General features: G+C 28.7%; 2 protein-coding genes across 2 annotated transcripts in view; both read right to left on the minus strand.

The window, feature by feature from the left end:
• The window catches only part of LOC113389002 (fasciclin-2-like), a gene marked incomplete at its 3' end in the record, with an annotated part of 39,962 nt that extends 37,672 nt beyond the window's left edge, over positions 1-2,290 (minus strand). Inside the window, 1 exon segment of the mRNA XM_026626032.1 lies at positions 1,878-2,290.
• The window catches only part of LOC113389001 (fasciclin-2-like), a 621,753-nt gene that overhangs the window by 18,252 nt on the left and 578,533 nt on the right, over positions 1-24,968 (minus strand). The window contains exons 2-8 of the mRNA XM_026626031.1: positions 13,793-13,961; positions 12,557-12,592; positions 8,913-9,082; positions 6,888-7,012; positions 6,459-6,777; positions 4,163-4,452; positions 1,847-2,290 (exon numbers count right to left, since the gene is read on the minus strand). Of these exons, the coding sequence (XP_026481816.1) occupies positions 1,847-2,290; positions 4,163-4,452; positions 6,459-6,777; positions 6,888-7,012; positions 8,913-9,082; positions 12,557-12,592; positions 13,793-13,961 (1,553 nt within the window). The remainder of the gene's footprint in view (positions 1-1,846; positions 2,291-4,162; positions 4,453-6,458; positions 6,778-6,887; positions 7,013-8,912; positions 9,083-12,556; positions 12,593-13,792; positions 13,962-24,968) is intronic.

Consider the following 24,968-nt stretch of genomic DNA (forward strand, 5'->3'; position numbering starts at 1 on the left):
TGAAATATGGAAAAATTGAAAATTCGCTTTTTTGAAAATTTCACACTAGTTGTGCCCCTTAATTTAAACAGTGTGACTTCTTTTTGAAGAAGTAACTTCCTCTACTCAAACTTAAATGCCACAAATTAAAGAACAAAAAACTTAAAATTACTATATTAGGCTTTAAAAGCAATTAAGCATAATTTGGTTGCAAGTATGAGAGTATTTTCTATTTCAGGAAATTTTGTGAGTGAACAAAAGACACGTCATATTTTATTAAACAAAAAAACAATTAGAATGTTAAAAATTAATTGGTTAAAATAGCTCGGAACAGACAATACCCGAAGTTAGCTTAATTGTTTTTAAAACTAAAATTGATATTAACAAGTATGTATCAACATGCATCTAATTTTTTTTAAATTTAATGAAAGTTTTTTATTTAAAAATGTATTATTTTTATTTATTCGAAAACTTTCCTTTCACTATCATAAAAATATTTTCATTCTTATATGCGAAAATGATGCATGAATAACGAATAATTATTTTCAAAGTTTTTTAATCAAGATAAACTATTATTATTTTTTAGTTCTACTAATTAAAATTAAAATAATTTTGTTTACTATCTATAAAATTGAACAATAAATAATTTCAGTCAAATATTGCTCTAAATTACACTAAATTTGCAGATAAATTACAGAATATTCGAGCAAAAATTTATTTTCTATATAAAATTCGAAAACCGGTTAAAACCGGTTTTTTAGTAAAATTAAAATTCAACTAGCTGTAAGTGGAATTCTGTCTTAAGGCAATTAGGGCATCGTGCCTTAAGGCAAATTGCTGGAACTTCCCGTACAAAAATTATTATTTTTTTAAAAACCGATTAACATTTTTGAAAAAATTTTACTTCGAAAAAAATAGATTTTTGAGAAACTATAAATTTGACAAAAAAATACTTTTTTTTGAAAAAAAAAAATTTATTTGAAGAAAAATTTTTTTTTGAGAAAAAATTTTTTTTTTGAAAACAAAAAAAAAATTTTGAAAAAAAATGTTTTCTTCATTTTGACATATTTTGAAAATTCTGAACTTTTTTTCACTTGCACTGCACTGCTTGAACTGCATAGAGACGAAATGTCAAAGCTCGCTAGTGCCGCGCCGCCGTCTAACGCGTAAACATTGGTACGGAACCCACAGAAATGTAAAAAAAAAATATACTTATTGTTGAAATCTCTATAAAATATCTGACAATTTGATGTGCATATGTCTAATGATCATTTTTAACCGCCGAATGGCATTTTTTTTTACTTTTTTCATTAGATCTCCGAAACCGCTAGACCTGCCTTCATGAAAATTTGATCAATTCTACATCTTGTCAATACAAGTAAAATGTTTTTTGAATTATTCAAATCGGACGCTCCGTTCTCTTAAAAACGGAGGTACCGTTTTTGGCACTTTTTGCCCCGTATCTTTGGAACGGCTGGACCTGCCTTTGCCAAAAACTAATCAGCACGTCTCCTTATCAATACGAATCGAATGTTTTTTGAATTATTCAAATCGGTTAATCCGTGTTCCCGAAATCGTCGACGAAAATTTGTATCCGCACATACATACACACACATACATACATACATACATACATACATACATACAACCACACACACACACACACACACACACACATACATCCATTTTTTCTAAGGTATGCCAAAATGTTCAGAAACCTCTGAAACGTAAAGATATATAAATATTTTCATTTTCGATTTTTTTGCGATTACTATAACTTGCCCTACGGGAAGTTAAAAACTGGTTTTCTGAAATGTCGGTTTTGTATAAACCCTAGTGGTGATAGTGCACAAAATTTGGTACTTACTTGAGAAATCGCTTGTGGCGGATGAGCTTCTCTTAAATCTACCAAGTGTTCAGCTTTACCCAATCGATTAGTGGCAACACACTTATATTTGGTGTACATCCTCCTGTCTAAAGGTTTAACAATCAGGTTGCTTTGTGGACCTGAGCCTTCAATCCTGTAGAACCTGTCTTCAATAATAGGTCTATCGTTCAGTCTCCATTCGATGGTTGCATTTGGTATACTTTCAGCAAGGCACGACAAATTGGCGGTGCGTTGTTCCCATGAAAACACTGGTGGTTGATTTTTGGAGGCCTCGAACGTTGGTGGAAATTCCACGGTTATGTGACCAGTTTTGTAGTAGGTATCACCTTTGTTTCGGGCTATGCACTCGTATAAACCGTCATCGGATCTGACCACGTTGGTGATTGTTAGTGTTCCTGTGGTTTCACCAAGTTCAGAATTCACCTGGAAAGTAGAAAAATTGTAGCTCCAAAATCCCTATCCAAATCATCATTATAAAACTTCCTTAGACGCGACGTGGGTGTAAATCCGTACAAATGCAACGAAAATTGTTACGGCAAGGTCAAGTGAAAGTCATTCGCTCTCGATGATTTGTATGCGGGTCGATTCTGATTGGTCGTATTTGTGCGAGGCTTCTTGGTATGCGTGACTTTATACGTGCGTACGTCACCGAAAGCGTGAAGCATATTGTTCATCTTCCAGTTTAAGGTTAAATAGTAGTATAAATCGTGAGTTAATAAAAAATGTCTGGATCGTAGGAATATTTTATCCCGTCCCCCATAAATAATTTTAGTGCAAATAATGAAACAAATGAAACATCTGTAAGAAAGCGTAAGTTTATTGAAGTAATTTGAATTATTCGAGTTTTTCGAGATCACTATATACCTTTGAGGTTATTACTAAAAGGGAAAATATTTTTATAGACAAGACAGATACTGCAGTTGCTCAAAGAATGAAACTGTATCGCCAGCCATATAGTCAAAACAAACAAGCAGTCAATAAACGTACTCGTATGTTAATTGTCATTACATAAAGTTCTACAAACACAATTACATGATAGATAAAATTGTGAAAACAATATTTCTTTATTGAAAATTTAGAGAAAATTTACATGTTTCTCTTTTATGATGGCTATTAAGACTAATTTTAATTTATTATAATAGTAATTATAAATATTGCTTCTTACAAACTCTGAAAGATCAAGATTACATCGTCAAAGAAACCAACTGCAGGAAAATACATAGGTTACTGCCAATTTATTAGAAAATCTTGAACCAGGTATCAATTTAGATGTTAATGTCAACACCATTGACATAAGTAAGAATCTTTTTTCGCTATTTGACTCCTGAAAAACGCTTCAACTATCCACATTTAAACACATTATTCTTTTATCTATTTATATGAAAGTACTGCTGTAACTTTTTCTGATACAGCAACTACATCACGTCAATAGCAAATTAATGATTTTGTATATAATGTGACTAATAATGTGACAAGAACTGATCTTTTGCAAGAGTCAAATGAAGTATTTGAACTTCCATATAAAGACTTCAATTTGTTTAGGAATGTACGAAAATTGTTTGAAAAACAATTCACAAATGATAGCTTTGGCTATGTATGTTTTGTGTGTGATCGACTTTGGTTTCAAAGTGACTTAAAAATATTAAATGAAGCTCAAAAACAAATTCTTAATAATGGTTCTCTGAATTGATTCAAATAATCAGGTTGGATGTCAAACTTGTCGAAAGGCATTAAATTCGGGTAAAATTCCCACTTTGTGAAAATTTAACGGGTTTGTATTTCCACCTATACCAAATTATCTACCTAAACTAGATATTGTATCTGAAAGGTTAATTTCACCTAGGTTGTGTTTTATGCAAATTAGACGATTGCGATATGCAAATGGACAACTTAGAATATTTGGCCAAATTATAAATGTGCCTGTTGACGTTAATAATATGGTTAATTTATTACATCGTAACATTGATGATGATCATTGCATTAACGTTCACATAAAAAAGAAAATGATTCATAGATCGAGCTATGTGCAGGGCTTGATAAATAAAACAAATATAAAAGTATGGCTTCAAACTTTTAGGCAAGGCAAATATTACAGTTGTTTAAGGAATGAGATTATATCACCAGCGAAAAAGTAAAAAATATAAGCTGTCAATGAATGCATGTTAATTTTAATTACATGAAGTTCTTCAAACACAATTATTACATGATGAATGAATTTGCAAAAACAATATTTGTTTAGGCGTTGTTTAACATAATCCACTGTGTGAACGAATGTTCTAAATTTTTTTTATTTACCTCTTGTTCCAATACGACCCTGTCGTCTCCTGGTTGTGGTCCAGGCAGCATTTCAACATCAGCACCCCATCTCTTGAAAGTGACAGCAGGTGCTGGTCGTCCAGAGGCAATACAGACTAATTTTGTGGTTTTTTCGAAAGTTGCTGTCACGTTTACTAAAGTGTGCACTTTTGGTTTGACGACTACTTCAACGTTGACGTTGGAAGGTGGGGAAACACCTGCTGCATTACGGGCAAAACAAGCATACAGACCACGATCAGACTGTTCTACACGGTTCAGCCTTAAAACACCTGGAAGAAAAAGACACATATGGGTCTTTCTTTTACAAACCGTACACTAGGGAATGCAATACCGGTAATACCGGTATACCGAATTACCGGTAAACCGCCCGATTTTTCGGCGGTAATTTTACCGGCATTTACCCCAAAAATACCGGTATTTTCAGTATTTTTACATAAGTGCTATTTGATACATAATACACTAAAGTTTAAATTTCTCGGAACAAATTTATCTTTAAATTCCATAATCGCATAAACAGCTATATCTTCAAGTGATTCTATAGGATAAACAAATGTTAGATATTATCTCAATTCGTTATTAAACTGAATATATATTGCTTTACTAAGGGCTTCATATCGTGTTGCAATAATTAAAATTGGACTAGTAGATAATGATGTTTGTTTCATCTTATGCAAAAATGTTAAGTGATATTTTCGTCAAAATATTTTATATCATACAGATTATCTCTGCGTAATCTTTATTTTTTTCTAACTTTATACATAATTATTATGATAATTATGATAATTACTAAATATTTCTGATTCTTATTACAATTATAAAATATTATTTTTCGACGTTTCGAAGTTTGAAAATACTATAGAAGCATCACATTGTTTTAAATAACAATACTCAACAATTATAGTAACTTATTATTTATCTCGACGAAGTATCCGATCTTAAATTAGTGTAAAAAAATATTTTTTAAAAATATTGGATATTGTGCTAATTTAACACATCGGATACACCAACATAATTTATTATAATAATGTAATATGATCTTTTATGAGTTTTTGGTCTTTCTTACTCATAAGTTTGTTTTTGGTGAAAAGTACTCAATATACTCCATAGTGATAATGAATTAATTAAATTGGATATAATTTTGTTAAATTATTATTTAAAAAAATAAACTTATTGTTTTATTTTATTGTTTTTATTGTTTAGTTGAATATAGTTGTAGTTGTATATACATTTTTTTATATTTGTACTAGTAACTTTCAATTTTGCATTCCCTAATGCAGAGAAAGTTCATAAAAATTGTTAAAAGCGGCAATATTTCAATCGTAAATATCAACGAAAAAAAAATTTTTGCCGGCAAAATCCTTATATACATGTCAAATGATTTTATCTATAATATCTATAAAAAAAATTTCAATCAATTCTAAAATGTCACATTTTTTTACCAAAACCCGTACGATTTATAAAAGAACTAGCAAACCCGACGAACTCCGTTTCGCCACCAGATGGTTTTGTGAGGAAGATGAAGAAATTTTTTGTTTGTTTTATATTTGTAAAGAAAAAAATTGATTTTATTACACAACAGTAATGAATTTATTTCGATTACAAAATGGAAGTGATTTTTAGTTGAACTTCTCTAAGTAAATGAAAGTGAATCCGCAAATTATCCGTTTCATTGAAGTGCTCTTTGGTAAACCACATTTTTTGTTTTTTGGTCTGACGTTAACACAAACAAAGCAGATGGTTTTCCAACTCGTGAACAGGCAACGTATAACTGCCCATGTAAAAAACAATAATTTTCTGAATAATCTATTTGAAATTTATTCCGCAAACACTAAGCGATTGGCCTTGCGACTTGTTATTGCGAACGATTAGAAATTGCAATCGTTTGAAGTCAAACGGAAGACCAGTCGGAATCATTGGTATGTCACCAAATGGCCAACAATTTTTGATTGAATGGTGAAATTCAGTGCGTGTACATCATTATTCTTTGCGGCAAGAATTGCTCGTTGACTTAACCAAACATAATTCTGATAATTCTCACTAATGTCATTACTCGAATTTTTAATTACGGTGCGTGAAGTTGCAGCAATTTGCATTAGGGCACGATGCAATGCACCACTAATTTTCTTAGCCCGAAAGCCTTTCCAACGAATGTCAAAAATCGGTTCGTGCGTTCTGGAGTTATTTCGTCAGGAAGGAAAACCCGACTTATTTTTACATATATGTAGATGACCCATGTAGTCTTACCATAATTTCACCAAGTTAAATTTTCCTTTACCTGTATGTTGGTCGACAGCAAATCGATCAGCAGTCGACAAATCCTGTTGCGTCTCCTGTTTAATCCATTCGAAAGTCGGTCTCGGTTTACCAGTAGCCCTGCACTGGATACTGGCACTTTCACCTTCAACCACCTCCAAAGTAGTATCCATAGGTTCAATAACTGGTGGTTTATGCACTTCTACCCTAATATTTCGTTCAGCAAGTTCACCAGTTGATATAACTGCTGCTCTGCACGTATATAAACCATCGTCTTCTTCCCTGACGTCTCGGATTAGGAGACCACGAGTCTCTACAACTCTTCTGCCTGATGTCAAAACCTGGGTAAAAGATAATTGGAAAAAATATTATAAATATAAATTTGGGTATAAATATTATAAATATTATAAAAATATTGGTTTGGTATCTAAAATGGTGTGTTGATGCTTACTTGTTCACCATCTCGTAGCCAGTCTACTGTTGGTGAAGGACTTGCAGTGACTTCGCACCTAATTTTGTAGTCAGTGCCTTCTATTGGATATTGGTTTTCTGGAGCATCTATCCAAGTTATAGCCACTGGAAAAAATAACGTCCAATAAATTTGACTAAAATGCAAAATGTATTCATTTATTTTATTAACTTCCCGTAGGGTAGTTAGAGTAACGGGCCGAAAATCGAAAATAAAAATTTTTGCATTTCTCGACGTTTTGATGGTTTCTGAACATTTTATTGGCATACCTCAGAAAAAATGAATGTGTGTGTGTGTTTTGTATGTCCACATTTTTTCGTCCACGTTTTCGGGCGCACGGATCAACCGATTTGAATGGTTCAAAAAACATTCGATTCCTATTGATAGGGAAAAGAGCTGATTAGTTTTTGGCAAAGGCAGGTCCAGCCGTTTCGGAGATACGGAGCAAAGAGTACAGAAAATACAAATCGAGTTTTTGAGAGAACGGAGTATCGGATTTGAATGATCTAAAAAACATTCAATTTATAATGATTGGGAGAAGAGGTGATAAGTTTTTGGCAAAGACAGGTCCCGCCATTTCGAACATACAGAGCTAAATGTGCAAAAAATGGCAGTCTTTGAGTGCACTAAGCGTCCGATTTGAATAATCTAACTAGTAGGGCATCGTGCCTTAAGGCAAATTGCTGGAACTTCCCGTACCAAAATTTTTTTTTTTAAAAGATTAACATTTTTGATAAACAATGAAACAATTACATTTTTGAGAAACGTTGAAGTTTTGACAAAAATTAACTTTTTTTTGAATAAAAAAACCCTTTGTAGAAAAATTTGTTTTGAAATATTTTGGAAATTCGGAACTTTTTTTCAAAGCAATCGTACTGCTTTATCTGCATAGAGACGAATTATCGAAGCGCGTAAACGCCGCGCCGCCGTCTAATGGATAAACATTTATACGGAACCCATAGGAATGTAAACAAAATTTATACTTATTGTTAAAATCTCTATAAAATATCTGATAATTTGAAGTGCATATGTCTAATGTTCATTTTTGACCGCCAAATGGCTCATTTTTTTACTTTTTCCTCCATATCTCCGAAGTCGTTGCACCTGCCTTTCCAAAAATTTAAACAGTTCTTCATTTAGTCAATACAAATAAAATGTTTTTTGAATTTTTCAAATAGGACGCTTCGTTCCGAGTTACCGTTTTTAAGACTTTTTGCCCCATATCTTCGGAACGGCTAGACCTGCCTTTGCCAAAAACTAATCGGCACGTCTCCTTATCAATACGAATCGAATGTTTTTTGAATTATTCAAATTGCTTCATCCGTGTTCCCGAAATCGTCGACGAAAATTTGTATCCGCACACACACACTTACATGCACACACACATACACACACAGACATATACATCAATTTTTTTCTAAGGTATGCCAAAATGTTCAGAAGGTTTTGAAACGTAAAAATATATCAAAACTTGCATTTTCGATTTTTTTGCGATTACTATAACTTGCCCTACGGGAAGTTAAAAAATTACCCAGGCTAAGCACAGTCTAAGCGCCACTCTGGTACAAATGTTCACCCAAGTGCCTTTAGACTGTTTATGTAATGGAGCACTTTTTCAATTTGGTGAGAAAACTATTGAAAAATGTGAAAATGCCGCCGAGCTAAGCACAGTATAAGTGAAAATGTCGCACAGAATTATTTGCAAATGCGTTTAGACTGTGACTATACGGGAGCACTTTTTCAATTTTGTGCAAATTAGGCAACTAAGGTATTTTTTTTAAAATTGAATTCGAAATGAAATGACGATTGTTAATAATAAATTGATTTATGATTTACATTTGATTTGCTCAGATATAACAAGGTAGGAAAAATAATGAAAGTTACAGTATTTGTAATAATATGTTTAAAATTTCTCGAACATTTCGTTACGGTACGGGAAGTGTTCTAGCAATTTGCCTAAGGCACGGTGACATACACAACTAGTTATATTAATTTTTATCCCCTTACCTATGGTATCAATCCTGACTTTAACCTCCAATCGTTCAGTATTCGCATAACTGGCGGTGCAATAATAATCTCCAGCCATGTCTTCAGTCAAAGTTGGTATATAAAGTGCCAAAGACATCTCTCCTGGTAACATCTCCGTATACATTGGCGGACGCTGACCACCGCCGCCACTGCTGCGAGTAAGGTGACGACTGTAGTTTGTGGTAGATTGAGGTAGATTTTAATGGTAAAGGTAATTAGAATGGTTGAAAGGATAAGGATGAGTAGTTATTTGTGTGGTGGATAGTGGTATATGTGTATTTGGTAGGGTGAAAAAATACAAAGAAGGTAGGTGTTGTGTATTGTGATAATGGTGAAAATGGTAGATGGTGATAAATAGGTGATATAAAGTAGATGATGTAAAAGTATAAGCGTAAAAAATTGAACAATTTGATGTACGACAAAAGTGATAGAAAATATGTAGGTGTAGCAAGTTGAGTGGTAGATATGGTAGATCCAAACATCAATCGATTGCGGATGAATGGACAACGATCAGTAGTTATTTGTGTGGTAGATAGTGGTATATGTATATTTTGTAAGGTAATAGTAAAAACAAAAATACATAAATGTGGATGTTGTGTATTGTGTGTATGGTAAAAATGGTAGATAGTAACAAACAGGGTGATATAAAAGTATGAGTATAAAAAATTTAACAATTTGATGTACATTAAAAGTGATAGAAAAAATGTAGGTGTAGCAAGTTGTAGTAGATATGGTAGATATGTGAATTTAGTCAGGTCAAAAAATACAAAATAAGGTGGGTGTTGTGTATGGTGTGTATGGTAAAAAATGGTAGATGGTAATAAATAAGTGATATAAAGGTAGATGTGAGCAAAATTATACAGTTTGATGTACAACAAAATAGTGATATAGTGTAGCATTGAAAATGAAGTGTAGCAAGTAATGGTAGATATGGTAGATTCAAACATATATTGATTCAATTAATATTTTTTATTGTAGGTGTTGAGAAATCAAGTGCAAAAATTTGATGGAAGTATTTATTTAAAAATAAATTAAATTGTGTTAAGTGAAATTCAAGGGTATATTATGGTATATGAAAACATATATAACGATATAGAACAAAGTGTTTAATGTGGTAAATAAGAATAGATGATAATAAATGTTATGGTATAAAAAGACATGTATATTTTAAAAGTGTAATAAATGTGTTTTTTAATAAAAAAAACAAGAAGTTGTAGCATGTTGTGGTAGATATGGTAGATTCAAGCATAAATCGATTTAATCAATAAATGTTCATAATGTTTTTTTTATTGTAGGTGTTGTAAAATCGAGCGCAATAAATATGATGAAAGAAGTAATGTGTTTATTTAAAACGTGGTAGATACAAGTAGATAGTGGTAAATAAAGATATATGATAATACACCAAAAATAATATGTGTGTTTATATATTGTTACACATTATATATATATATATATATATATATATATATATAAATATATATGTAACAGTACATGTGTTTTCGTATTAAAGTAGTTTTATGGATAGATTGTGGTAGGTGTGGTAGATTGTTTTGTCAATAAAAATTAAAACATGACAAAATGAAAAAAATAAGGGTAGATCGTGTTATATGAAAAAACATGATAGAAAACATAGTGGTACAAATTGTGGTAGATCAGACAAAAAATATGGTATATTAGGTAGATAATATTAAAAGTTATGAATAATTTTAAACATTTTAAAGTGTTTCAATGTGTATTTTAAAAATTCAAGTTTTTTTAAGTGTGGTGGATTATGGTAGATGATTATACAACAGGGTAGATGATCAAATTTTTAATGAAATTCAAATCAAAGTGAATTTAAAAAATGTATTAAGTATGCATTTTAAAATTCAAGTAATTTCACATGTTGTAAAAGATGGTAGAAAATAGTAAAAAATGGTAGATTGTAAAATTTATAATAATTTAAAAATGAAAATAAATATTGAAAGTATAGTAAACATGTACAATAAAATTCAAAAAGTTTGACAAAGATGTATTTCAAAATTCAAGTAGTATTTAGAAATGGTAGAATATGGAAAGTGATGGTATAAAAATGTAGATGACAAAAATTTAATTGTGTCAGAAACAAAAATAATTATTAAAAGTATAATAAATGTGTGTTTTGTAATTCAGATGGGTTTGGTTTAAGGTAGCACATGGTATATGAAGGTATAAAATGGTAGATGACAAATATGTTTTAAAAATAAAAATAAATATTGAACATAAAATAAAAAGTATTTAAAAAGTAAATATGTATTTTAAAATTCAAGTTGATTTAAGAATGGTATAAAATGGTAATAAATGTAGTAAATAAGTATTTCAAATTTAAGTAATTTTGGATATGATTTAATATGATAGATGATGGTATAAAAATGAATAAACATAATAATTGTTATTTACAAATAAAAATGAATATTAAAATAGTATCAAACACATATTTTAAAATTTGAATAATTTTACATATGGTAGGTGATAGTATACAACAAAAGATAATAGTAAAAAACGGTAGATGTCAATATTAAAGTGAATTTGTGTTACAAATGTACAAAAATAAACAGATGAATGTATGGTAAAAATGGTGAATAGTAAAAAATAGTGTGTACAAAGGTGCAAGTGTAAAAAAATGTGAAGTAAGATGTGGTAGATATGGTAGATTGAAACAAAAATTGAATTAATCAGTAAATGAGTATGACATGTTTTTATATAAGACATGAAGTAAGTTATTGTAATAAATGAAGTGGTTTTGTGCATCGTGGTAGATGTGGAAGGTGTGGTAGATTAAAATTTAGAATAAGGAGAAATTAAAGAAAATGTGTTGTGTTTAATAACAAAAAACAGTGGTAGATAGTTTTACGTGGTACAAAATGTGATTTATATAATTGGTGAAAAAATGGTAAATCGTGATTGGGAATTGTGATTTGTGATGGATAGGATTTCAGTGCAGCAGTGATTTTCAAGCATTTGATGATTTTTTTTTTTTGAAGTCCAGAGATGACACAGGCAGCGAATGAAAACAAGATGCAATTTGTTAGTTACAATACAACAATTTGAAAATTAATAACAAAATGTATTTTAATTTAATAGACAATTAAAAACAATTTTAATAATAATTTGACAGTAAAAATAAGTTTTTTGAGCCTTTTGTTCGTGAACATAAAAATATATATCTGTCTCTCTTTTTTTTAGAGAACAATATGGAAATATATAGTTCTCTCTCTTTCTCTTGCACTCATTTCATGACGTAAAAAAATTAGCTAAAAATTAGCCAAAAATTAGAAAAAAAATAGTAAAAATTAGTAAAAAAATAGAAATAAATCGTAAAATACATTTTATAATTTCACTAAACAAATATCCACGAACAAATGACTCCAAATTATTTTACAACAATTTAATTTCTTTGCTAAAATATTTATTCTTATTATGATACTATTTTTCTATTTAGTACAGCAGCTTTCAAGGCAATTAATTCAAACTCTAATTTGTTTTTTTGGTTAGTATATATTTTATGCCAAATCTTTATGCACTAATTAATTAATAAATAAATTAATTAACTAATTAATTAATTAAATAAATCATGACCAAGAAAACTGCAAATACTACTATACCTATAGTTGAATGCGTCGAAAAATTGATTGTAGAACCTACAGAAAAATATAAGAGTGACTAAAACTAAATAATAATAAATAATAATAATAACAGTAATAGTAATAAATGATACATTAAAAATTACTAAATGCGTAATAAATTATTTAGTTATTTTTACATATTAAATTAAAAAAAAAAATAATAATGTAAATAAATTTGCAGGAAAAATGTAACAATTAGCATATGGAACACAAGAACTAACATGTCGAATCTTAAATTTATTTTCGGAACGATTTAAAAGTATACCGAGTTGTTATAGGGTCTTGTTATATTAGACAATATTGTAGGCACTTTAATTTTGAACACATTTTCCAAAAATATTATTTGAATTCCGTACATACTTTGAAAGTTATGAATTTATTACTGAACAAATGCACTTTTGGCTACTCATGAAGAAAACACATGTGCCTCAGTGCTATAAAAATATTGTTTGATTTTCTAAAGCGTTTTATAAGTATACCGAGTTGCTGCAGGGTCTTGTGATATTAGACAATATTGTAAATTTAATTTTGAACATTTTTTTCAAAAACATTATTTAGATTCCGTGTAGATTTCAAAAGTTATGAATTTTTTACTCAACAAATGCACTCTTGGCTAGTTCCTCATGTAGGACACATGTACCTTGGTGCTTTGGAAATATTGTTTAATTTTCTGAAGCGTTTTATAAGTATACCGAGTTGTTGTAGGGTGTTTTGATATTAGACAAATAATAGATTATTTCATTCTGAACAAATTTCTCAGAAACAGTATTTAAATTCCGTAAATAGTTTAAAAGATATGAATTTTTTAATCCACAAATGCACTCTTGGCTAGTTACTCATGTAGGACATAAGCGTGTTGGAGCTTTGAAAATATTGTTCAATTTTCTGAAGCGTTTTATAAGTATACCGAGTTGTTGTAAGGTCTTGTGATATTAGACAATATTGTAGATAATTTAATTTTGAACAAATTTCTCAAAAACACCTTTTGGATTCAGTAAATAGTTTAAAAGTTATAAATTTTTTACTAAACAAATTCACTTTTGGCTATTTACTTGTACACAGAATACATTCCTAAGTGCTTTGAAAATATTTTTTTATTTTCTTAACCCTTTTATAAGTATACCGAGTTGCTGTAGGGTGGTCTTTTAATATTAAACAATAATATAAAAAATATCATCTAGTTTATCATATTTTTTTAAATTTTTTCCTACTTACGCTGAAGGTAAAATAGTCCTATTGTTCTGATCTTTCCATTGAAGGTCAGTTATTAAATTTGTGTCTGCAACATCTGGCCTGCAGGTCAAAAGCAGCGACTTGCCAACAGGTTTCGTCTGTACTGATTGGGAGGGCAAAATCTGCAACCTTGGGATGTCCATGGCTTGAGCTGGAAAAATAGAAAAAATAATTAAAAATCATAAATTATAATCATAAATCATCATAATTAATCAGTATCATAATTTATAACTATTGTTGTTAGAACTCTCCCATGGATTAGTGGTTAGAGCTATGGACTTGGATTTTGGGTCAAAAATATTTTAAGTTATTCTCAACCAAAACTCGCTTATCTTAAAAATTCTAGTCTCAAAAATATTAGTGTTATGTGCAAAAATTTAAACTAACTATACGTTATTGATAAATAATCTTACAAAGTGAGATACGTTTCGAGACTATGGTTCGTGCCATCACCGGCGTGACCTTGAAAAATAAGTAATTTCAAAAATTCTGATGTTAAAATAAACTAATAAATGTGATAAACTTATAAAATTTCATGTAATTTTTTTACTATATGTATCTATTACATTTTCGTTCCCTGTGTGGTTTTATTCCATCATCGAACTCATAAAATAAAAATGTCTCTGTATATTATTTTTAGGATTGATGGTTAGAGCTATGGACTTGAATTTGGGGTCAAAAATATTTTAAGTTATTCTCAACCAACACTTGTTATACTTAATATATTATTTGCAATATAATTATTTGCAAAAATATTAGTGTTATGTGCAAAAATTTGAACTAACTACACTCGTTTTTGAAAAATGCTGTTACAAAGAGAGATACGTTTCGAGACTATGGTTCGTGCCATCACTGCTGCAAACTTCAAAAACGAATATTTTCAAAGATTCTGATGTTATAATAAACTAATAAATGTGATAAACTTATAAAATTTTATGTATTTTTTTTACTATATGTATCTATTACACATTTGTTCCCTGTGTGGTTTTCTTCCATCATCGAACTCAAAAAATAAAAATGCCTCTGTATATTATTTTTAGGATGAATGGTTAGAGCTATGGACTTGAATTTTGGGTCAAAAATATTTCACATTATTCTCAACCAAGACTAATAATCCTTAAAATTTTAATTTCAAAAATATTAATGTTATGTGCAAAAATTTAAACCGACTACACTCGTTTTTGCACTGTTTTTTTTTTTAAGATGTAGAGTAAGATACGTTTCGAGACTATGGTTCGTGCCATCACCGCTGCGAACTTAAAAAACGAGTATTTTCAAAGATTCTGATGTGAAAATAAACTCATCAATATGATAATTATTTTATAAATTAATTTCATGTATTTTTTTATTATGTGTATCCATTAATGTTTTGTTCCCTGTGTGGTTTTATTCCATCATCGAACTCATAAAATAAAAATGCCTTGTATATTATTTTTAGGATTCGTTTACACTTAGTTGGTTTTTTCCAAGATGTAAACATCTGGACGTAAATGATCCGAAGATGTTTACATTTCGAATTCTTAAACGAAGAAGTTTATTTTTATGTTTATATTCGCGAAATGCCAAGTCAGTGGTTTGCAAATGCTGAGAAAAATATTTCGATGACATTTATATAATAAAAATAATATTTATTTGGTGTACATAATAATTTAAAGACTCATTTTAGTGACATTTTGGCATGCAATATATAATAAATAAAATGATTGGATAAATTCTTGAGAAGATTCTTTTTGTTTGAAAATGATGTGAAAATATTTATTTGTAATTAATAAATTATTGAGTTAATTTATTTGTAAGATAATTTAAATAAGAAAGTATTGACTAATTTGAAAAATAAAATATTTACACAATTACATTTTTGCATACAAGTTTTAAAAAATTGTCTTTATTGCCCAAAATAACTTAACGTAACTTTTTATGCTTATTTATTTCAAAATTAAGAATTTTTAATAAAAAAAATTTTGGTGAATCATTTTAAGACATGAATAATATTTTAACAATTTTAATAAATAATTAAGAGCTACAAATAGTATTTATAATAATTATTAATTAACATAATGTATTTTTTTTCAAATTTTTAATAAAAACTAAGTCTATAAAAAAATGAGCGTTGGAAGCTGTTTTAATTAAATTTATTAAATTTTATGAACTAATTAAATTTAAACTAAAATATTTAAAAATTAAATTGAATAAACATTTTGAATAAAAAATTTGTTAAATGTTCCTAAAAAAATCTATTAAATATTTGATTCATTGAATAAGTTTGAGCAATAAAAAATATCATAACAATTCTTAAATAAAAATAGTTTAATTTATCATTTTGAGTAATAAATAATCGTATTAAATTTGAGTAACTCTTGTGATCTTTTTAAACATTTTGCATAAACAAGAACTCTTATTTACTTTGTTCTTTAAATTGTTTATTTTATAACAGCTCAGTAATAAATATTGGACGTCCATCAAACTTTGTTTGTATATTTAAAAATAATTTTATCACATTTTTATTATTGCACTTTGTAATCAATGATACATTGTATTGATATAAACAATTTAGATAACACAGATCAAAGTTAAAGAAATATATAGTTATAAATAAGATTTCATTACAAAAAAAACTTGCTGATGAAATAAAGATAAAAGAGATTTTATTTTATAATTAGGAGTAAAATTTATGTCTTGAAATGATTTTTCAGAGAAGTCCCAAACTTCCTAAATAGATGTATAAATATTAATCTTTTTATATTTTATAAGAAATAGGTGTTTGTGGTAAGAGGATGAAAAATTGAAAATTTAGGGTTTTAAGTGTTTTTATGAAAAAAATTGACCCAAATAATAAAGAGAAAGTTCGTTGAGTTGCCCAACAACCTTTACCACTTGGTTTCAAACAAATTATGCAAAAACTTGCCCAGAGACATACCTAACAGTTTCTCAAATTTTTCCAGTGATTGAATGTATAGTTTTTGAATGAAAAAAAAATTGGGCTGATGTAAACTCTGTCTATTATTTTTCCACCAGCTCTCCGTCTACTTTTCCAAATTTCCATCCCAACATGTCGTGAAAAACCGCTGCAAACCGTGCAATTAAATCTAATTACATATAATTATTCACAATTAAACAGACAACTAATACGAACACTCCAGAGAGAGGAGCATCAGCAGCAAATCGTTGTATTTTAACGCTCCAATTCGCGTCAACTGCAGATAAAATATAGCGGCAAAAATCACCGAATCGCTCATGCGATTTCGCTCATGGGAAATGTGAATTCGGTAATAAAATAGTAAAATTTGGGGAAAACAGGACAGTCAAGTAGGCAAATGTAATCGACTGAAAATTCATTAGCATTTTGAACAAAATAGTAATGAAAATTTGACGCCAATTGATATGGAACAGAGGCTAGTAGAGCAACCAAAATGAATCATAACAACTAGTGTGAAATTTTCGAAAAATCGAATTTGCAATTTTTTCATATTTCGATAGGTCATACCTTTAAAAATAACATATCAAAATTTTAAATCGATATCTTAAATAGTTTTTGAGTCATAGCCATTTGAAGAGTATATATATAGTATATATACTAACGATCATTTTATCTTTAAACGCGTTTTTCTCGAAACAGCATTTTCCGAATTTGCTGCAGCGATTGCTCAAAAACAAATGATCCGACCCCTATCATTTTTTTTACACGTTCTATATATAGTTCTCCGTAAAATGAACTATCGATTTTTTGATCGGATCAAAAATCGAATTTTGGCAATCCAAAACGACCAAAATTTTGGGTAAAATTCGACTTTTTTTAAAAAAACGCCATCATTTTGTCAATTTTTTATTTTTTTTCTTCATCGCAGTTCATTTTACAGACAATATTATCTAGTTTAACGAATTTTTTTTTCTTCTAAATTTCATCCACGTAAAAGGCCGGAATCACTGCAGCAGTGAAGGGCTTTTTTTTGTCGCGCCGTTGGAGATCGACGATAACTTAAAAAATATTTATTTTTTTTCTTCAAAAATATTACTATGCATTCCTAAAACATGTATAAATATATTCCTAAAATTTTGAAATGTTTGATAAAGTAGCTTTTTTAATATAAATTCCCAAAAATCACCTTTTTTTAGGCGGTTATACTAGTTGTGCCCCTTAAGTTTAAGAATCATATTTTGTTCTGTCGATTTTTTATTCCATTTTATGACGGTCGCTTTCTTTTTCGATGCTAAAAAAGCGATTTTCGATCAAAAGACCGACCTATCGACCTTTCTGTAAGGAATGATGGGGCTCCTGAAATATCGCATTTCAAAAGAATGGAGACCATTGAAAACACATCAGAAGAGCCCCCAGAAGCACCTAAAACTCTAAAGGGGCACATAAAGGAAATATTCTGGCCCGTGGTTTAGGATTTATGCATATAAATTGTTATTATTATGGACCGATGTGGAAAAAATGTATATATATATATATATATATATATATATATATATATATATATGTGTGTGTGTATTTCTATTCCAATTCATACAATAAAATAAATTGCAACTTTGCAACAGCAATAAATCTTTTCACCAAAGCTGACACATCAATTTCGCGAGCAATTAAAACACCACAATCCAATTAAAAGTCTACTACTATCTATAAAACTGATAATTAACAAACTAAAGTTATATTATTTATTCATTAAATAAATGTAACAATTCGAATTGGAATCCTTTGGAAATATACTCTGTATAGAAATAACAGTGTAATTAAAAGGAGAAATAATAATAATAGATAGAGAGCTGAAAGGATTTTGCTGACACTATTGGTCATTGTGGATAATTTGCATTGATTGGAAATTGCCCATATATATATATATATATATATATATATATATATATATATATATATATATCAGATTTAATATATCAGATTTTTTTTAACCACACTTAATTCATGTTGCCTCTACCTTTTGTGTACAAATTGTGAGGTTTGTCCAATGTATTTTTTCCACAATTTTATTCATTTTATATGAAAAAAAAATCCACCATATTCTGCTTTTCTTAAACATATTGTTTGCTTAAGTCTTATCAAGATCATGTTTCTTGACAATTATAATTCAAAAAATAAAAATCAATACAAAACAATGCTTTCAGACCATATGCAAAATTTTAAACACACCTTTGATTTAAACAATCCCGTTATTTTATATATTGTTCGAAGCTCTATAATATATATATATATATTATATATATATAAATATATATACATATATATATATATATATATATATATAATTTTAATGTATACAATCAGTGTATGTAAATTGTATTCGGTAATAATAAGGGTATTGAATTCTTGATTAATGTATTCAAATGTGTCACAGTACGTTTCGGATCCCCAACATAAGTGCTCCCCAGAGATTTTAAACATATCTACACACAAGATGTAACCACCAACTCACCCTCTGTCTTTTGGTGGTGCCAATACCCCAAAATCGACATAAGAATGAAAATTTTTGCCTCAAAGCCAATTGTCAGTTTCCATTTTTTGCACTTTTTGCTTCGTATCTCCGTAACGGCTGGACCTGCCTTTGCCAAAAACCAATCAGCATATCTTCCTACCAATAGGAATCGAATGTTTTTTGAATCATTCAAATCGGTTGATCGGTGCTCCCGAAAACGTCGATAAAAAATTGTATTCACACACGCATCCATTTTTTCTAAGGTATGCAAAAATGTTCAGAAACCTTTGAAACGTGAAATCAGTAGGAATCGAATGTTTTTTGAATCATTCAAATCGGGTTATCCGTGCTCCCGAGAACGTCGACGAAAAATTGTATCCACACATACATACACACATCAATTTTTTCTAAGGTATTGCCAAAATGTTCAGGAACCTTTGAAGCGTAAAGATATGCAAAAATTTTCAATTTAGATTTTTGGACGATTACTATAACTTACACTACGGGAAGTTAATACATTTTAAAACAAATTTCAAATTAAATTATTAATATAATAATTTGAAATATTATTATTAACCATAATAATATTTAAAGAGAAAATTATGTAATAAATTTTCATATAAGAATTAGTTTTAATAATTGAAAGGTAAGAAGTGAATTCTTTTAATTTTCAAATTATTAAAAAAGTGTAACATTTTCGTTTGTTTTTTGATAATGATCCTCCAATGGGCAATGCATGTTATGTATTGTGTCTCCAAAACATAGAAAATATTTATTTTAAATTGATAATTAAAATATATTTTTAAACAAAAAGCAGAGTTTTTGTTCAAAAAAGCAAAATCATAAATAATATTAGCCTTTTTACGTTGAGTAATTATTGTTATACGTCATTAAAAGTAATCTTTATATACAAATATGTATTTGTACATACAAATTTATTTTGTGTTATGTATTGTTATATTATGAATTATGTTAGGTGTTATTATATCATATACTAGTATATTTGTATTATTATAATATGTATTATTAAAATTGCATTTTTAAGTCCTCCTGGACTACTCTGTAGGCTTAATTATAAATAAAATAAATAAATAAATTTAACTTTTCTCGATGCTTGTTCGAATACCTTTATAAATTGTATTTTTGACATCACTAGTGACTAGTGTTACAATTAAACCCCTTTTCGATACAACAAACCCCGCTAACGATTTAACGACCCTTAGGAGAATATGATGATGAACAAAACATATTATTTCGGTCTGCACTTTGGAATTCCGACATATAATATATATTATATAATATTTTAGTGGAAAACTTGATGATCGTAAATCGTCATTATGAACTTTACACCATGTATATATATATATATATATATATATATATATATAAAGTACAGTATATGTGCCATAAAATTTGAAATCAGTTCAGTAGTTTAGAAGTTCATTCGGGACAAATGTATGTACGAGGTGTGTTCAAAAAGTACCCGGAATTACTAATAATTAAATTTCGCGGGTCTGGAGTGTCTGATTGTCAAAATTTTTTTTTTATTGTGTTGGTATACATGCCCCTAAAGTATGATGAAATTTTCAGCTATATTCACTGTTTACTTTGTCTGTGGTAGTCGCTAAGGTTCGACGTGTTTTTCTGAGCTCGGCGATTTTTACAATGGAAGAATTGAAAAGTCAAAGAATTTGTATTAAATTTTGCGTAAAAAATGAAATAAAGTGTTGCAAAAAGTGCAAAAATTCACCAGATATGGCTCCGTGTGACTTTTTCCTATTCCCAAAGTTGAAGAGACCCATGAAAGGACGGCGGTTTTCCTCGATTGAAGAAAATCGCTGAGAGTGCTCAAGGACATATCAAAAAGTGAATATCAAGGGTGCTTCGAAAATTGGAAAAAACGCTGGCATAAGTGTATTATATCTGGGGGGGACTACTTTGAAGGGGACCACATTAATGTAGACGAATAAATAAATATTTTTTTGAAAAAAACGAAAATTCCGGGTACTTTTTGAACAGACCTCGTATATCCCTATTAAACTCGTAAACTACTGAACCGAATTTAATTTTTTTTGGCTCATTGTGTGCATTTATATGCAACTTAGGTTATAGGCTATATTTAAATTCTCAGTCTGTATTCAAAATTTTACAATGTTAGTATGTGTAAAAAACTAACTTTATTTCACCTTAGTAATTTTATCCTGCTTTCTCTCCTAATAATGTTTAAATTTTTAATTTTTGTGTGTGCATTGCCTTGTAATATATATATATATATATATATATATATATGTATATATATAATTGTTTGTTCCTTTCTCGAGTAAAGTAGAAGTTTCTATCTTATGTGTTTGTTCGAGAAGTTAGTTAGTTATTTGTATGTAAATTCAGAATGTGAATTGTTTCAACCGCAGAAACATACAAAAGCCATCAAATCTGTATGTTCTGGGAAATTTACACCCAGAAAACAGAATTATAAACTTATTATAATATAATAACAAAATAAATAAAAGAAATCAGATAAAATATATTTGTATTTAAAAGCGTCAAAGCGTTAAAAATGTCAAAATGTTTGATAATATACATTTGTATTTACAAAATTTACATAACAAAAAGTAAAGAATAAGTATAATCTAATAGATCTCTTCGGCCGCTGCCCTATATAAATTCATAATAACCATTTTTACCACTAATAATATCTAAAGAACTTCGAAAGAAGAAAACGACTAAAGCAATCTAAAAAATTATCTAAAATTTTAAAAAGCGATTTCGAAACAAATACATATTTATATTATGTTTGAGTTCCAAAAAACAAATATTAAATACAATAGTTACAAAAAATAACTTTGATGCAAAATCAAGAATGTTGATATTTTAAATGCTTATTATTAATATTTTAGGAGAAAATATTTTATGTCCATATATATGTAAACACACACACACACACACACACACATATATATATATATATATATCTAATTAAAGGTTTTGTTTTCCTCCCCTGTATTCTGCAACCCCTTTAAAGTGAAGTAATAAAAGGATTAAGTGAAAAATCTCTTACAAACCGAAAATTAGCAATCTGTCATCGAAAGGGTTGAATACTTTGTAAGTACATAAAAGATGCATTTTGAATTACAAACAAGTGGTAGTTATACAAAATTAAGGGTAAGTGGCATCTTTCTTCGAGACATACAAAATGTTTTCGCAAAAACTGATTTCAAAAAAATTAAAGTCATTCAATGTAACTCTATAAGGTTCTATAAGACGATCGGTCAAGACTTTTTTTTTAGAACTCACAAAATATTTCATTCACGTTTTCGTAAAAAAATTCTACATATCTTGTTAGTATTATTTATTACTTATTATTATTTTTAAAAAAAAATTTTCAATACTAAATTATCTAGTATTTTAACATTCTACAATCCTGATTAAATGCGCCAAATTTTGATGAGACTTGCCTAAATACTTTAGTTCATTTTTTTTAAAAAAAGGGCCTCTCAACGACCAGTTATTTTAAAAATTGCAAATTCATATTTCAACAAAATGTCTTCATTCTTGGAAACTCAGTACAATAGTGTTATTATTTATAGATAAAATTAGTAAAAATTAACCACAATAACCCAAAAATGATGAAAATTTCACCAAAGCTCTAGCTTGCACTTAAAAGCTCACAATTCACAAACAACGTGAGATAATTTTTTTTCATGACAGTTATAGATTGACATTAAATTCTGGGACACCCTGTACATAGTTTTTGTACTACTACATAAAATTAATATAAAAAATCTGACTTTATTAATATATTAAAAATTAAATTTAAATCTCAAAATCCCAAAAAAGTTTCAATCCTTTCCAAGACGAGATAAATATTTTCTTGACAGTTATGGATTGACGTTGAGTTCTGGGATACCCTGTATATAATTTTTGTACTACTATATAAAATAGTTATAAAATATCTGACTTTAAAAACATATAAAAAATCAAATGTAATTCCCAAAATTCAAAAAAAGTTTCCAATCCTTTCCAAGGCGATAAATATTTTTCACTACACTTATAAATTGACGTTGAGTTCTGGGACACCCTGTATGTAATTTTTGTACTACTATATAAAATTATTATAAAAAATCTGACTTTAATATATTAAAAATTAAATTTAAATCTCAAAATCCGAAAAAAGTTTACAAACCTTTCCAAGACGAAATAAATATTTTTCTTGACAGTTATAAATTGACGTTGAGTTCTGGGACACCCTGTGTATAATTTTTGTACTACCATATAAAATTATTATAAAACATACGAATTCAATAATATATTAAAAATCAAATTTTATTCTCAAAATCCCAAAAAAGTTTCCAATCCTTTCCAAGGCGAGATTAGTATTTTTCATGACATTTATAAATTGACGTTGAGTTCTGGGACACCCTGTATATAATTTTCGTACTACTATATAAAATAATAATAAAATAACATACTTCATTAATATATAAAAAAATCAGATTTTATTCTCACAATCCCAAAAAAGTTTCCAATCCTTTTCAAGGCCGGATAAATATTTTTCATGACAGTTATGTATTGATGTTGAGTTCTGGGACACCCTGTATATAATTTTTGTACAACTATGTAAAATTATTATAAAAATTCTGACTTAATAATATATTAAAAATTAAATTTTATTCCCAAAATCCCAAAAAAGTTTCCAAACCTTTCCAAGACGAGATAAATATTTTTCATGACAGTTATAAATTGACGTTGAATTCTGGGACACCCTGTGTATAATTTTTGTACTACTATGTAAAATTATTATAAAAATCTGACTTTAATAATATATTAAAATTAAATTTTATTCCCAAAATCCCAAAAAAGTTTCCAATCCTTTCCAAGGCATGTGTCTATCCTATCTATCTATATATATATATTTAACGCCCTTCAAATTCGCATTTCAAAAGGGATATCAAAGACTTGCTGTAGGCTTTGTAGGTTTGTAAACCATTAATTTATTCATTAAAGCAATCAAAAGCCCTTCGCACAGAAAGGCCTCGATCGTGATTTGAATTTAAATTTAGACATAGTTTCCGTAAAAAACACCACCAACTATGTATGTGCGCCCTTTGAGAGAGAAATCAGATTTGGGGGAGGAAATGGAATGATATACTTGTATATATATATATATATATATATATTGTATTATATTTCATATTACTAAAATTTATTAAAAAATATTCATATAAATAATGATCCTAGTAAGCTACCTTGAGGAACACCATATGCGATCTTGCGTTGACAACAATTTTATTATAAAACTATGTGACTAAAATAATATTTCATAGTGGAAATGAAAATGGAGTGATATACCGATATATATATATATATATATATATATATATATATATTATATTTACTAAAAATTTATTAAAAAAATATTCATAGAAATAATGTACCTAGTAAGCTACCTTGAGGAACACCATATGCGATCTCGCGTCGACAACAATTTTATTATGAAACTAGGCGACTAAAATAACATTTTACAGCTCTCAAATTTAACTTTTAATCATCAATCCACCAATTCAAAATAATTCAATCGAATTAAATTAACTACATTTAAATTTTCGCGAGCGTTTTTTATTCGCACTTGTGCCAATTAGTAGGAATTGTTTTACATCGTTTGAACTGTGTAAAAATATTCATTCATTTCAAAGGCAGATAAAAAAAATAATGAAAAAAACGAGGAAAAG

This window comes from Ctenocephalides felis, unplaced genomic scaffold (assembly GCF_003426905.1).
Source record: "Ctenocephalides felis isolate EL2017-DRISC unplaced genomic scaffold, ASM342690v1 CF-g0.4_SCAFFOLD_03573, whole genome shotgun sequence".
NCBI classification, from domain to species: Eukaryota; Metazoa; Arthropoda; class Insecta; order Siphonaptera; family Pulicidae; genus Ctenocephalides; species Ctenocephalides felis.